This window comes from Tinamus guttatus, unplaced genomic scaffold (assembly GCF_059628265.1).
Source record: "Tinamus guttatus ecotype Peru unplaced genomic scaffold, ASM5962826v1 Tinamus_guttatus_pri_ptg000347l, whole genome shotgun sequence".
Lineage (NCBI taxonomy): Eukaryota > Metazoa > Chordata > Aves > Tinamiformes > Tinamidae > Tinamus > Tinamus guttatus.
This window is the reverse complement of record NW_028288881.1, coordinates 1,764,539-1,776,596: the sequence shown is the minus strand read 5'-3', so window position 1 is coordinate 1,776,596 and position 12,058 is coordinate 1,764,539. Positions and strand designations below refer to the sequence as shown.

Below are 12,058 nucleotides of genomic sequence, written 5' to 3'. Positions count from 1 at the left end.
CACAACTGACTGCCCCGCTCATCACCTCCCCAGCCCTCCAGCTGCCGGGGCACCGGCCTCTAGCCGAAGCAGATCTCCCGCTCAGCTCCCGCTTATAGCGCAGCTAGTGCTGAGCCCTCTTCGCTCACCGATGGCTACAGTGGGCGCAGGCCAGCAAGGCACAAACGGGCCACGCGAGCCCACGCCACTGACACACGCTCCAGGGACTTCCACAAGCGCTCACAGTCAGGCGCCTCTGTGTCGGAAGCCTCCTGCGCCCTTCCCAGCAAAGCCACCAGGCGGCCCCGCTCGCGGGCCCGGCGGCTGCTCCCGCACGGCGGCGCCCGCTCCCGCTCCCGCCGCGGCGGCCGAGGGCGGAGCGGCGGCGCCCCTTTCCGGCGGCGGCGGCAGCGCCGGCGCGGAGGAGGAAACATGGCTGCGCCCTGGGCCGCCCGCAGCCTGCGGGCCGGCCGACACGGCCGCCGTGAGTGCCGAGCGCGGCGAGGGCCGCCCTGCCCGCCCGCGCCCGCCGCCCTGCCCGCGCCGCGCTCCCTTCGCGCCCGGGCGCGCTGAAATGGCGGCAGCCGCGGCGCGGCCCTTGGCGCGGCCCTTGGCGCGGCCGGGGCTCCGGGCTGGGGCGGCCGCGGTGGGACCCGGGCCTGCGCAGCCGGGGAACGTACTTAAGCTTTCATTTATTTTATTTTATTCATTTGATTATTTTTATTTGTTTTTCCCCTGGGGTTCTCTGTGTAAACATGCCAGTGGCCGAGAAAGGGTTGGCTGGAGGAGCAGGGGGAAACACTCGCCTTTTTGACGCCTAGATAAGCGCTGTCCGGTCACGTTTTCCTTTCTGTGCACACGCAGCTGCTTCCTGTCTCACGAAGAGGCTTTGGGAACTCTTGCCTTGCTTGTTCTCATACCGTGTCTTTCACCTAGGGTTCGTCACCGCACCTGCTGCTTCTCGACTCACCTCGGATGAAATTATTCAGATGCGCAATGAGCTCTTCACCAAAGAGAAGGAGCGGCAGCTAGCTCTGCATCCACGCATTGAGAAAATTGAAGTGAAGTACGTCGGAAAATCTCACCCCGGCACTGTTTTTGTAATGAACAAAGCGCTGTCTACTCCGTACAACTGTGCCATGCGTAAGTGAGCTGAGGCTGTGCCCTTGGCAGAGCCATGCTGCCGAGCGTATCGTGTAAAGTACTATAACCAAACCTTAAATGCCAGCGGTGTTGTGATTTTGGTGACCGCACTAGGTGGTCAAAATGTTTATATTTGGTAGGTTAATAATACACCTGTATTAAAAACATCTGTAACCTAGTAGGAGCTCAGCTAATTTATAAAAATGTTTGTATTTTCTGTAATAGCTTATCTTCTCAGTCTTTTGCAGAAGTAAACTTCACAATTTGTTTTTAAATATTCAGGGGGCTATCCTACTGACTTTGAGGAATAATGTTTATAATTGTGTTTTTTGTTTTTTCTCTTCATTTTCTTTAGACTTAAGTGAATGGCATTGTAAGAAATCGGTACTAGCTCTTGTGGATGGCGAAGTCTGGGATATGTATAGACCCTTGACCAAGCCATGTGAAATTCAGTTCCTTACTTTCAAAGATCAAGATCCAGAGGAAGTAAACAAGGTAAGTCTGTGTCTTACACAATTACAGGTAACTGATTATGGTCATGAGGGCCTGTGTGCCTCTTTCACTTCCATGAAAGCCACTTCGGCTTCCCTGAGTTTTGTCATGAAGGTTTAGGTATTTTTAACCTAAATTGCATTGTACATCATGGTTAAAGATAATTGGATGAGGGTGTTGGGCTAGGTGGTGTGCAGAGACTCGTTTCAATTTATGATATTGTAAGATTTCAGATTTAAATATCTCTGGGGAAATATCTGCAGTTTTGGTTTGTGTTGGTTGTTTTAATTATTTCTAAATGGAAGTTTAAATTCTAAAGAATAAAATGGTTGAATGGACTGTTGAGCTTATGTCTAATTCTGTTAAATGTTGGTATTCTTTTGTAACAAATAGCTGATTTCTATCCGGTATGGGTTGTTGGCCTCTCAGTAATGAGTCTGTGTTCTGAAATTCCCTTTCCAGGCCTACTGGCGTTCCTGTGCCATGATCATGGCATGCGTGCTAAAGCGAGCTTTCAAAGATGAATACTCAGTGACTCTGATTAAAAGTCCAGAAGTACCAGGTGATACAAATATTTCATAATTTATAGTGTTCTCTTTTGCTGTGTTTCAACGTGTGTCTGGGAAGTAGTGTTACTAAACAAATCAGAGGCTTCGTCTCCAATGACAGAAGGGACTTAGCATAGATAAATCATGGAGTCATGGAATGATTGAGCTTGGAAGGGAGCTCTGGAGATCATCTAGTCCAACCCTCTGCTCAAGAACCTCCTCCTTTTTTCCCCACAACAAAGATGACGGGATGTTTGTCTTAGCCTTTAAATGTCATCAGTGTATTCAAGTAATCCAGAATTTATATTGGATTATGTTGTTAGGCTTTAAAGCATGTTGATTTAGTGACCTGTACATGAACAGGTAAGACATATGTCTGCTCTGAAGGGGCCTGTATGGACTGGAGAAACTATGGTAGCCTTTCTTCCTAAACTGTTTATTCAAATATTTATTCTGAAGCAGTGGATTTGCACTATGCTTTGAAGATGTCAGCGCCCTTACCCGGCCTGATATTATTAGGAGGGAGGACAGGATAAGATGTTCTCCAGTCCTAGATGCTCCACTGAAAGAGTAGTATCAGAAGAGTAGTGCAATATATCGTAGTTATTTAATTTACAGTAGCCATGTTGAATCTAGTTTTTTTGTCATGGTACAGAAAGGTTGTGGGAACTGAATTTCGGGGCACTTTTGACTTTGTAGGTTGTTAGCCGCTTTAGGGAGGCAGTCAATCCCTATGGGACCCTATCTATGGTGGAGTAACACGAGGAAGGCACCCTAGAAAATATGGTATCTTTCTGTGAAATTTGCCCTAGTAAATCTGCATAATTTTGTGAGCACCCGATTTACTAAAAATTGCTATATGTAACTCAAAGCTGGAAGCTTGCTGAAGTATAGATGGAGTTTTGCTCGTATGTGGTCTGATCTAAAACTACAAAAGCGAGAAGACAAACAGAGGAGAGATTATTTGACTGATAAAGCCTGACTCCTTACACACTGGATATATAAGTAGATTTTGGTAGATTGCTGGTCAGTTGATCACTAGTGGTGCCCTTTTAGTAGTTTCAGAATTTGGCTTGATTGTCTGGTGAGCACAGAGTACTTTGGTTCTACCAGGATTTGGAGTAATCTTGCATACTAAATTACATGATTTTAGTTAACATACAGGAGTAGTGTGAGTTTGCTGCGTTCATGAGCTTGATTTTTAAAATCACAATAACTGAATAAATACACATGAACAGAAAACAGAATAAGTAGATCTTATACTGCTTCAGGCACTTCAATTCCTGCTGCCTGTGTCATGAAAAAACATTTTATTTTATTCCTAATGTTGTTTAATGTCTCTAAGCAAAAATTTTTCTTTATAAACTTTATAACTGGACAGCGCAATTTTACTTTTAATGCATGTTGCACACAAAGGGAAAGATGTAAAAAGCTCTCAAAATGAGGTTTCAATTTTTCCCCCAGGTTTAAGAAATTGGGAAAATTTGGGGATACAGCACTTTTTTTAATGTGGATGTGTACTAGCATCATTAAAAATAATTTGACATAATTATTTTTCATGCAGTGAAATGAAAATGATACAATTTTAATCTGACATTTGATCACAGCTGAAAACTTAGATTGTTTTAATGGATTTTTTTTGTGCTCATCCTATTTCTCATTCATTTTCATATATTTAGAAGAATGTTTATAAATATTACAAACTATTTTTCCCTCTTTGTAATTACAGTGATCTCTGGAGCTTTCTGCTATGATGTGACTTTAGACAGTAGACTCAATGACTGGAAACCAACAAACGTAAGCACAATAACCTCTCCTTTGAAAAACTGTATAGCTTACGTCATTGTCAGATGTATTGTTGTTTATTTTTCTTTTTTTGTGGAGAACTTGTATTTTTTTTTTCTTGACAGGGAGTATATGCTTAAAAACACATTAAGCACAAAATAAATCACATCAGTGTTTTATTTTAGATCAGGAATATGCTTTGGTAGCTAATCTCCAGCACTTACTGTATGTGGCTCTCATTGCAGTGTGGTGTCGGAGCATGTAAACTGGATTCCTTTCAGATAAAATTCTTAGGGAGTGGAGCTAGAGTAGTTCTACCTGAAAATAAAATTCCAAGAACATGGTTAGTGTGGCTGTTGGGACCTCAGTGCCTTCTGTATTTATACAGATTTGCTCATCTTCAGTCATGCTTACTTGGTAATGTAGGTGCAGCCATAGGCATGTAACATTTATGTGAACATAACCCTGTGAAATTAAAAGTGTAATTTGTGTATTTGCAGCATGTTTCAGTGCTTTACTGCAAAATTAAATTATTAAGAGACTCTTGAGCACATTCAGTTGAAACACTCCTTTAATAGTTTGTATTTTATGCTCCTCAGTACATCTCACCCTCTACAACCTTTTAAGTCTTTTAACTGTTTAGTGGTCTGAGTGATGATGATTATTTTACTTTTCTGATGCCTATTCTTGTTCTCACATCCAAGCATCAGGAGAAATACGTGGCTAACAAAGCAATATTAATAAAATGCTGATTTTTTTTCTTCAATATGACCTTGTAGTTGAAGTAACTTAGTTTGAAATAATTTTGAAGTGACATTGCACATCTGCTACATAGCCTGTACTGATACTTTCTTATTTAGTGACAAATCAGAGTATGCAAAGCTTTTGTTTGTGGGCAAGACAGTCAGCTTCTATTTGTTAATTATTCACTCCTTCTTTCCTCTTTTTCCATCAGAAGAGAGGTAATTTCTCACAGAGTCTTGATTCCATTTATAAGCAGGATACAAAGTACTTAACAGAAGCAAGTTTGTGTGCATATATCAGGTTGGGAGAACATGAGGAGCTTAAGTTGAATGAATGTATGTTGAGTCTGGTGGGAAAACGCCTATTGATTTCACGGGGTACTAAATCAGTGCATGCAAATGGTGATCATCTTTAGCATCAGGTAGCTGATGATAGAACTAAAGCTCTTCATATTTGCGATATTCTTACATTTAGGATCTGCAATAGATGATTCTGACTGCTTTCAGTACTATCTGGTGTCTTCCTATACTTATCTATTAAGTGTGGCTGAGAAACAGTGGTGACAGTCTCTTTAAGTATAAATTCCTGTTTTTAGGACGACTTCTGTTCTCTTACAAGGGATGCCAATAAGCTAATTCATAAAGACCTCCCATTTGAAGCACTGCATGTTGAAGCAAAAGTAGCATGTGAAATGTTTCAGCATAACACGTAAGTGTCTGAGTTTGTTTTAGAAAGGCACTTAGAGATTCAATTTAATCTCTGTTGTTTCATATAAGTCAAAATAATGTGTGACAGATGAAGAAAGAAGATTCTTCTTCCACTGCTCTGAGCATGTTTCTCTTGTATTGGTTATACTGGCTGATCTCATCTTTCATTTTCTCTTTGAAGACCAACACTAGGCACCTATACCGGATGTAATGTCACAGGAAATGGAAAGTTAGTTTAATATGAAGCTTCAAGGTTTCATCAGTTCTGTGTTGGAGGAGCTCTGGGTGGTTAGACTCTGCATGCTACTTTACTGTTAGCTTTTGAAAGGCTTTCATATTCAAAGAAATGTAGAGTTTTCATTTTTTTGTAATTTTTCAAGTGAAGGTTTGGTGCCATACTGGAAGGGGCTGTTTGTCGATAAATGTTATTCAGCTCCACATGGGAGTAATGGTTGAAATTTCCTGGCCTTTGATATAGAAGGTCAGCTTAAGGCACTCTTTGTCCAGTCTTCTTAGCTGAAAGGTCACTTAAGCAGTATTTCAGTGTATTCTGGTGACTGGGAGAGATTGGGCAAAATGACTAATAGTGTATCATTTTGTGAACCAGAACAGAATTTTGTTTGACGTTGAATTTGTTGTGAAGTAATGAGCATTTTTAGATTCATAATCCAGGTATTTTTAATGTGACCTGCAGACTATCTGTTTGCTGTATTGGCTACTGGGCATTGACAGCAGCTGGGAGCCCAGCTCCTGGAAATGACTTTATGCACCGTGTGTGCAAAGAGCACAGAATGGTCTGTGCTATCTTGCAGACTGCCAGTTGTTTGGGATCACCCAATGTATAAAATCAGTTCAGGTGATCTGATCATACCTTCTAATCTTAATGTCTGACTTGAAAAATTGGTATCTTATTGGAAGTAATAAGTTACTTTTAGCTTTCTGAAGAAAACTACCTTGAGAGAGCATGGCCTTCCTGTGTATGTTTTATTCAAACGTCAATACACTTTGGAATATGAAATTAAGAATTTAAAACTGCTTCCAAGTTCACGTAAATGTGAACATGATTTTTAAAAAATGGTCCTGATATCTGTAAGTATTCTCACAAGAATTACGTATCAAAGATGAGAGTTTTTTTAATCTTTTTTTGTCTTGTTCAGATACAAAATGGAGATGATAAAACAGAAAGCTTCGCAGAACCCTGAAGGAATTGTAACATTACATAGGTGAGTAAAACTAAAGCTCCGTTTTGTAATGGTCTCCTGAAAGATACATTTATATTGCAAGTAATATCTGCAAGCAAGAATGGTAAGTTGATTTTGATAGTTTTTAAATTATCATTATATATTATAAATTTAATTTATAAAGTGCTAGGAAGTCTTACTACTTATAATGTTGTTTTTTAAACTCTAAATAAATGCCTAGAGCTTGCAATGTAAATGAAATATGAGCCAATTACTTGTTTAAAAATAAGTGCCAATATTGTTTGGTGGATTTTTTTTTGAAACAAAAATGCCAATCTTTACATAAAAGACAAGCTACTGTCCTGTAGCTTTGGAGGTGAGTATGGAATTGGGTCCTAAGATGCAGCCTAAGATGTAGAATTCTTAGGCTGGAGGTAAGAATCTTACAGTTGCAAATGAACGTAAGTACTTGCAGTGATGGCTTTTTAAATTTTAGAGCACTCTTAGGTCTGCTCTTCATACCTTCTTCCTCTCCTACCACTCTTTAGTTGTTGAGTAAAAAAGAAAGTAAATGGGCTTAACAGTTAATGCCTGGGAGAAGAGTATGTTCAAAAGATTCTTTTGTTATATATATCTTCCTTTTGTGTCTTTTTTTTTTTAAATTTTGTGACAATTCTACAAAACAAGACATGAGAAGGCCTGTGCAGGTGATAAACATTAGATTGCTGGAAATGTGTGATCTTGGTGACAAATCCTTCTCTGGCTTATGATAGAATTATGCCACTAGAAAGCTACCATCGCTTCAAAGGTTTGGATAAGCCTAGGATCTTGATAGGTGGTTTGGATTTTCTAAATTCATTTTAGAAAACAGTGCTTCTGCAGCAGAAACTAGAAATGATGAACTGATGAACTGGGATTGGTTTGGAAATTGTGGTGTTCTTTGGTTTATTTGTTTTATTTATTTATTTTTTTGATCTTATATATTTTGCCATCCCCAGGTTTGGAGATTTCGTAGATGTTAGCGAAGGCCCTCACATTCCGAGGACAAGTTTTTGTTACCAGTATGACATAACAGCAGCCCATAATCTTCAGACTGACCAACCTGAGTTGATAAGGAGGTTCCAGGGTGTATCCCTGCCCATTCATTTAAAGGTAACTAATCTATTTTCTCTCTCCCTCTGTGTGTATATATATAAAGATATTTATATATTTCTTCTAAAGAAAGGGCATTTGGCCTGTGTTCAGATCAGAGGTGATGTGCGCAGTAGTAGAAAATGAAGGCCAGGGATAGTGACAGCCTTGATTACTGGAGGTTAATTTTCCTGGGACTGTTTTGAATGTGAAATCAAAACTTCAAATGTGCATCAGATCCCAGTGTTGAAAATGTGGTTTTTGTTTTGTGCTGTGTAGATGTGTTTTGTTTTTAATTGCACCTGCCAGCTACTTTCCATGCCACTGTTTATTCAGAGTCAGAGGAAAAAGCAGAACTGAGTTTATACTCATGGTAAGTGATGTCACATCATTGCATTCTAGCAATAATCTGTGTGAACGTTGGCTTTGCAGAACTGTTGGTGGGAACAGGAGTGCATTTTCCTACCTCTGCTGACTTGTATGATTTGACCTACAGTAGGGGAATTTTCCAGGGACAAGTGGCCACTAGGTTCCTTGCTTCTGCTTCATGTTCCTTTCCTTATCCCTCCCTCACACCATTTGAATTCCCGTTTTTACTCTTCAGCAATTCCATAATATACAGGAAGTACATGTGATGAGCAGTGATTGAAGTCCTCTCTAATCCGCTAAAGTGACATGAGCAAGTCGGACATTTGGACAACAAGTTGTGGTTTCTGAATTAAGGATTGTTACTTTTTGTGCCATCATGCTTATATAAGTCAGTCAAAAACTATTTTATAGTAAAAACTTTTTTTTTTTTTTTGCCTATAGTAATATCACTCAATGTCTTTAAATACAGGCTCACCATACCGTGTGGCACAGATTGCTGGAAAGGTCTAAGAGACTGGTAAGTCTAATCAGTGGTGAAGTACAGCTTACCACATATGAATATTCAGTGTCATAGTGCAGAATTTGAATGAGTAGAGATGGATAATATCTCTACTAAACTAAGAATCCTAAACACAGGTAGCAGGTAAAGAAAAGTTGGATGCACATGATAATATCTTAACATGTTTAGTAATACCTTAATATCTTTCTAATGGGGGAACATACTTAAATTTTCTCATGTCTTTTGGTTATTAAAATGCATTTTACCGTTTAATAAAAGCATACACTGTTCAATTGAGTAATCTGTACTACTAAAAAAAAGAAAATTATATGACTGACTTTCCATCTATATATGAAGATATCTGCTTGTGAGAATCCCACATATTTTTTATAATTATTTAATGATAGCTTAAAGAGGCTCTTATAACTCATTAGAATTTCTCCTTTCATTTCTAGGATTAATATTGGCATAATGTATGTTTAAAAAAATATTTTTCTTGTTTTATTATGAACATGGAATAAGGAGAAAACAAAAAAAAATGGAATAATATATTTAAGCTTACCTAGACACCTGGATAAATTCCAGTAGACATTTTCTGACGCAGTTATAAGACCACAAGAAAACATGTTTTTTTAAAATAAATTAGGACTGAAATGATGAATCTAGGTGCAAGTTACTGGAGGTAAAAGGAAACTTTTACTAAACCAAATAGTTGCACCTCATTTTGATATTTCTTTTTCCAATTAAAACTTCCATGGAAAATAAGAAAACTTCCTGTCAACTTTAACCCATCATACAAGTAATGTTTCGAAAGTTGAAATAGTATCCTCCTAGCGAAGACTTACACTGATTCAATTAATGCAATATAGCCAGTTTGTAAAATAAGTGAAACTATAAAATACCTTTTACCACATATAACCAGAGACTCACTTTAATAGCATGGCAAAATGTAGGTGAACTTGGTAAGAATTAAATAACAAAATTCCAGAACCTTCACGTGAAATATTTTACTTGTGTGGCAACAGAAAGGTGAAAACACCTTGAAATTTTTCTTAAAATCAGTTAACTAAGGATGTGTTATGAGCCTGGTCTGAATGAACTTAACCAAAAAATAGCAAGAAGGTGCTTCAAATTCAGGTCAATTTGGGGGACAGTAATATACATTGTTATATAGGCTGTCCCTTCTTGCTAGAATGACAGTGTAAGGGGAGAATTTCCAAGATGAAAGGAGAATTAAATCGTGTTTAAAGAAATAACAAAATCAATGTGTTTCTGCAGGTCAGTGAAGAAAAATGCGTAGAAGCAGAAGAAGGCAGTACTGAAGGCAGTGCAAAAGATGCAGCTGAAGATGAAAAAACTGTATCAGTCTAAATTATCTTTAACCTGTAAATGTACATAATAAATTTTTTACATGACTTTTGTTGGTAATTCAGCTGACTTCTGTGGAGTTAAATTAAAGATAGGTACAAAGGTAATATCACACATTTCAGTCTATGTTCATTTGAATTTTTGGCCACTGTTACAAAAGCACTTTTTTTTTTTTTTTTTTTTTTTAAAGTGAGTAATGAATGCTTTATTTGTGGTAACTCACCTTCCAGTTACCTGGGCCCTTATCTTAACAGCAGTTGTGCATTTGTTGCACTCTGTGATTGCTGGTTTGACTTATAGACTGTAATTGAACTGGTAGCTGGTAGTGTCACCTCCTCTATCTTTGTATAATTTTAAGACATTTGTTTGGTCTTCCATGAAGTAAATACTGCTTTGCACTTTCTGACTGGTTATATGCATTTCTTGCTGGAGTTTCATAATGAAGTTCCAGCTTTGCTTTCTGTCACAGAAACTCGAGACAAAAAGAAAGCCCTTAAGAACCTGTAAGCCTTACAAAAGATTATTTTCTGATGGAATTAAAATTAGAGAATGTTAGTATCGTCTGTTCAGAAGACTCCTTTTCCTTCAGTAGAATGCAGAATAAATGCCATTGATACACTAGGATATACTAATGTTAAAAAGGATGATGAAATACAATTTTCCAGAATAGTGCCAGGACTATTGTCTATAACTTGCATTCCCAGTATAATATATATTAAATTATAACATTATTTTATATATCTATATTTTATATAGATATTTTTAAAAAGTATAGTGACTTCAGGTAATTTCTGTTAGTGTTTTGACATTCTCTATTTTCACCCCTGGCTCGTTAGAGCTTTTCTTACTAGACCAGAAGAAATTTTAGTGCTCTTTGAACTGCAAGTATTTTTACTCTTACTGTCTCTGCCATTAAGTACATCACTTGTTTCCTAATTGATACTGCAGTTTTGCAAGAACAACGTAAGAGTTCAAGTAAAATATATTAAGTAATGCAATCTTGCCTAGCTTAGTGAAATGGTGTACTCGTAACCAGGTAAGTAAATAAAAGCTAAATGTGTCAGAGCACCCAAGAAGGAATGCAAATGGCAAAAGTAGCTTTCAGTGACATTACAGAAGTCTGCTTAATATATGTGCTAAAATGTTTTGTCCTATAAGTTTCTCTAGTTGGGATGACTTTTAGCTACTCATATTTCCTTTCATCTGACTAAGTTTGAAGTCGGTTAGTAGTCTACTGGGAATCTATCCCAATCTATGGTATAGATTCCTATGGAACACAAGGAATCTTTAAGTATATTCCATATCCTCTTGGACTTTTATATTCAAAGAAATGATTTTTCCTTATTAATACCTCAGACAATGAGGATGTAACTTCAAGTTTTATAATAATATCAGATGCTTATTTTTTGAAAGTGAGGTACATTCACTTCTTCACTTGAAGAGTATGGACAGACATTCTTTGTATACAGAAGCTATAAATGACCTTTATACTGAACTTTAAATACTTGTATTTTAAACCTAACCTAATGCATTGGACTAGTTTCTTGTCTGTTACTGAAGAAGCAGACCACAGTGAAATTATGTAAGTGGGAACCTACCTGGCCAACAAATGCATTCGTCTTATCTGTCTTGCGATTTGGGAATAAAGTTCAGAAGCGTCAATCTTGAATCCTCTCACCAGAAGAGGAAGGGCAAACTCTTAGGAATTGTTTTAACCTTAACTACTGGGATTGCACGTAACAAAGCTCTTGTGCAGGACAGGGATAGCTTTTTTAATATGCAGTGTAGGAAAATTTGAAAAGAGTATAGCTGGGCTGAAAAATCCCCATTTAGTTTTGTATAGAAAGCCCCAGAAGCTTGTTACCATGCTTTGTTTCTGTCCTTTCTTCATTCCATTTCATCAACCAGTTTTGGAAGCTGCTGGTCTTTTTCAAACACCACATTTGGAAGCAGGAGCGGTATTGAGGGGTTTCATGAGAGTGTTCTTGCACATTTTGTGTGACCTGAGGCCTAGGGGTTGCTGGTGAGCTGTTACAAACACTTCAAAGATGCCCAAGGTTAAGTTTTAGGAGGTCAGCTGCAAATTTTAAAATTCAGATTGATGAGAAAGTG

The 12,058-nt window shown here is 38.2% G+C and overlaps 1 protein-coding gene across 1 annotated transcript; it reads left to right on the top strand.

The window, feature by feature from the left end:
• The first annotated feature begins 411 nt into the window (after nucleotides 1-411).
• On the top strand, nucleotides 412-9,987 carry MRPL39 (mitochondrial ribosomal protein L39). The gene is made up of 10 exons (XM_088529804.1): nucleotides 412-463; nucleotides 916-1,122; nucleotides 1,478-1,617; nucleotides 2,077-2,176; nucleotides 3,892-3,959; nucleotides 5,287-5,399; nucleotides 6,556-6,621; nucleotides 7,578-7,731; nucleotides 8,549-8,596; nucleotides 9,857-9,987. The coding sequence occupies exons 1-10, from the start codon at nucleotides 412-414 to the stop codon at nucleotides 9,947-9,949; spliced, it is 1,041 nt and encodes a 346-aa protein (XP_088385930.1). The 3' UTR covers nucleotides 9,950-9,987.
• The last annotated feature ends 2,071 nt before the right edge of the window (nucleotides 9,988-12,058 follow it).

What these genes read in the sequence shown, in the direction of transcription:
- MRPL39 (XM_088529804.1), top strand. Translation starts at nt 412, where the DNA reads ATGGCTGCGCCCTGGGCCGCCCGCAGCCTGCGGGCCGGCCGACACGGC. An exon ending in TAAAAGTCCAGAAGTACCAG is followed by an intron (nt 2,177 to 3,891) that starts GTGATACAAATA and finishes TTGTAATTACAG; the next exon opens with TGATCTCTGGAGCTTTCTGC. An exon ending in GAAATGTTTCAGCATAACAC is followed by an intron (nt 5,400 to 6,555) that starts GTAAGTGTCTGA and finishes TGTCTTGTTCAG; the next exon opens with ATACAAAATGGAGATGATAA.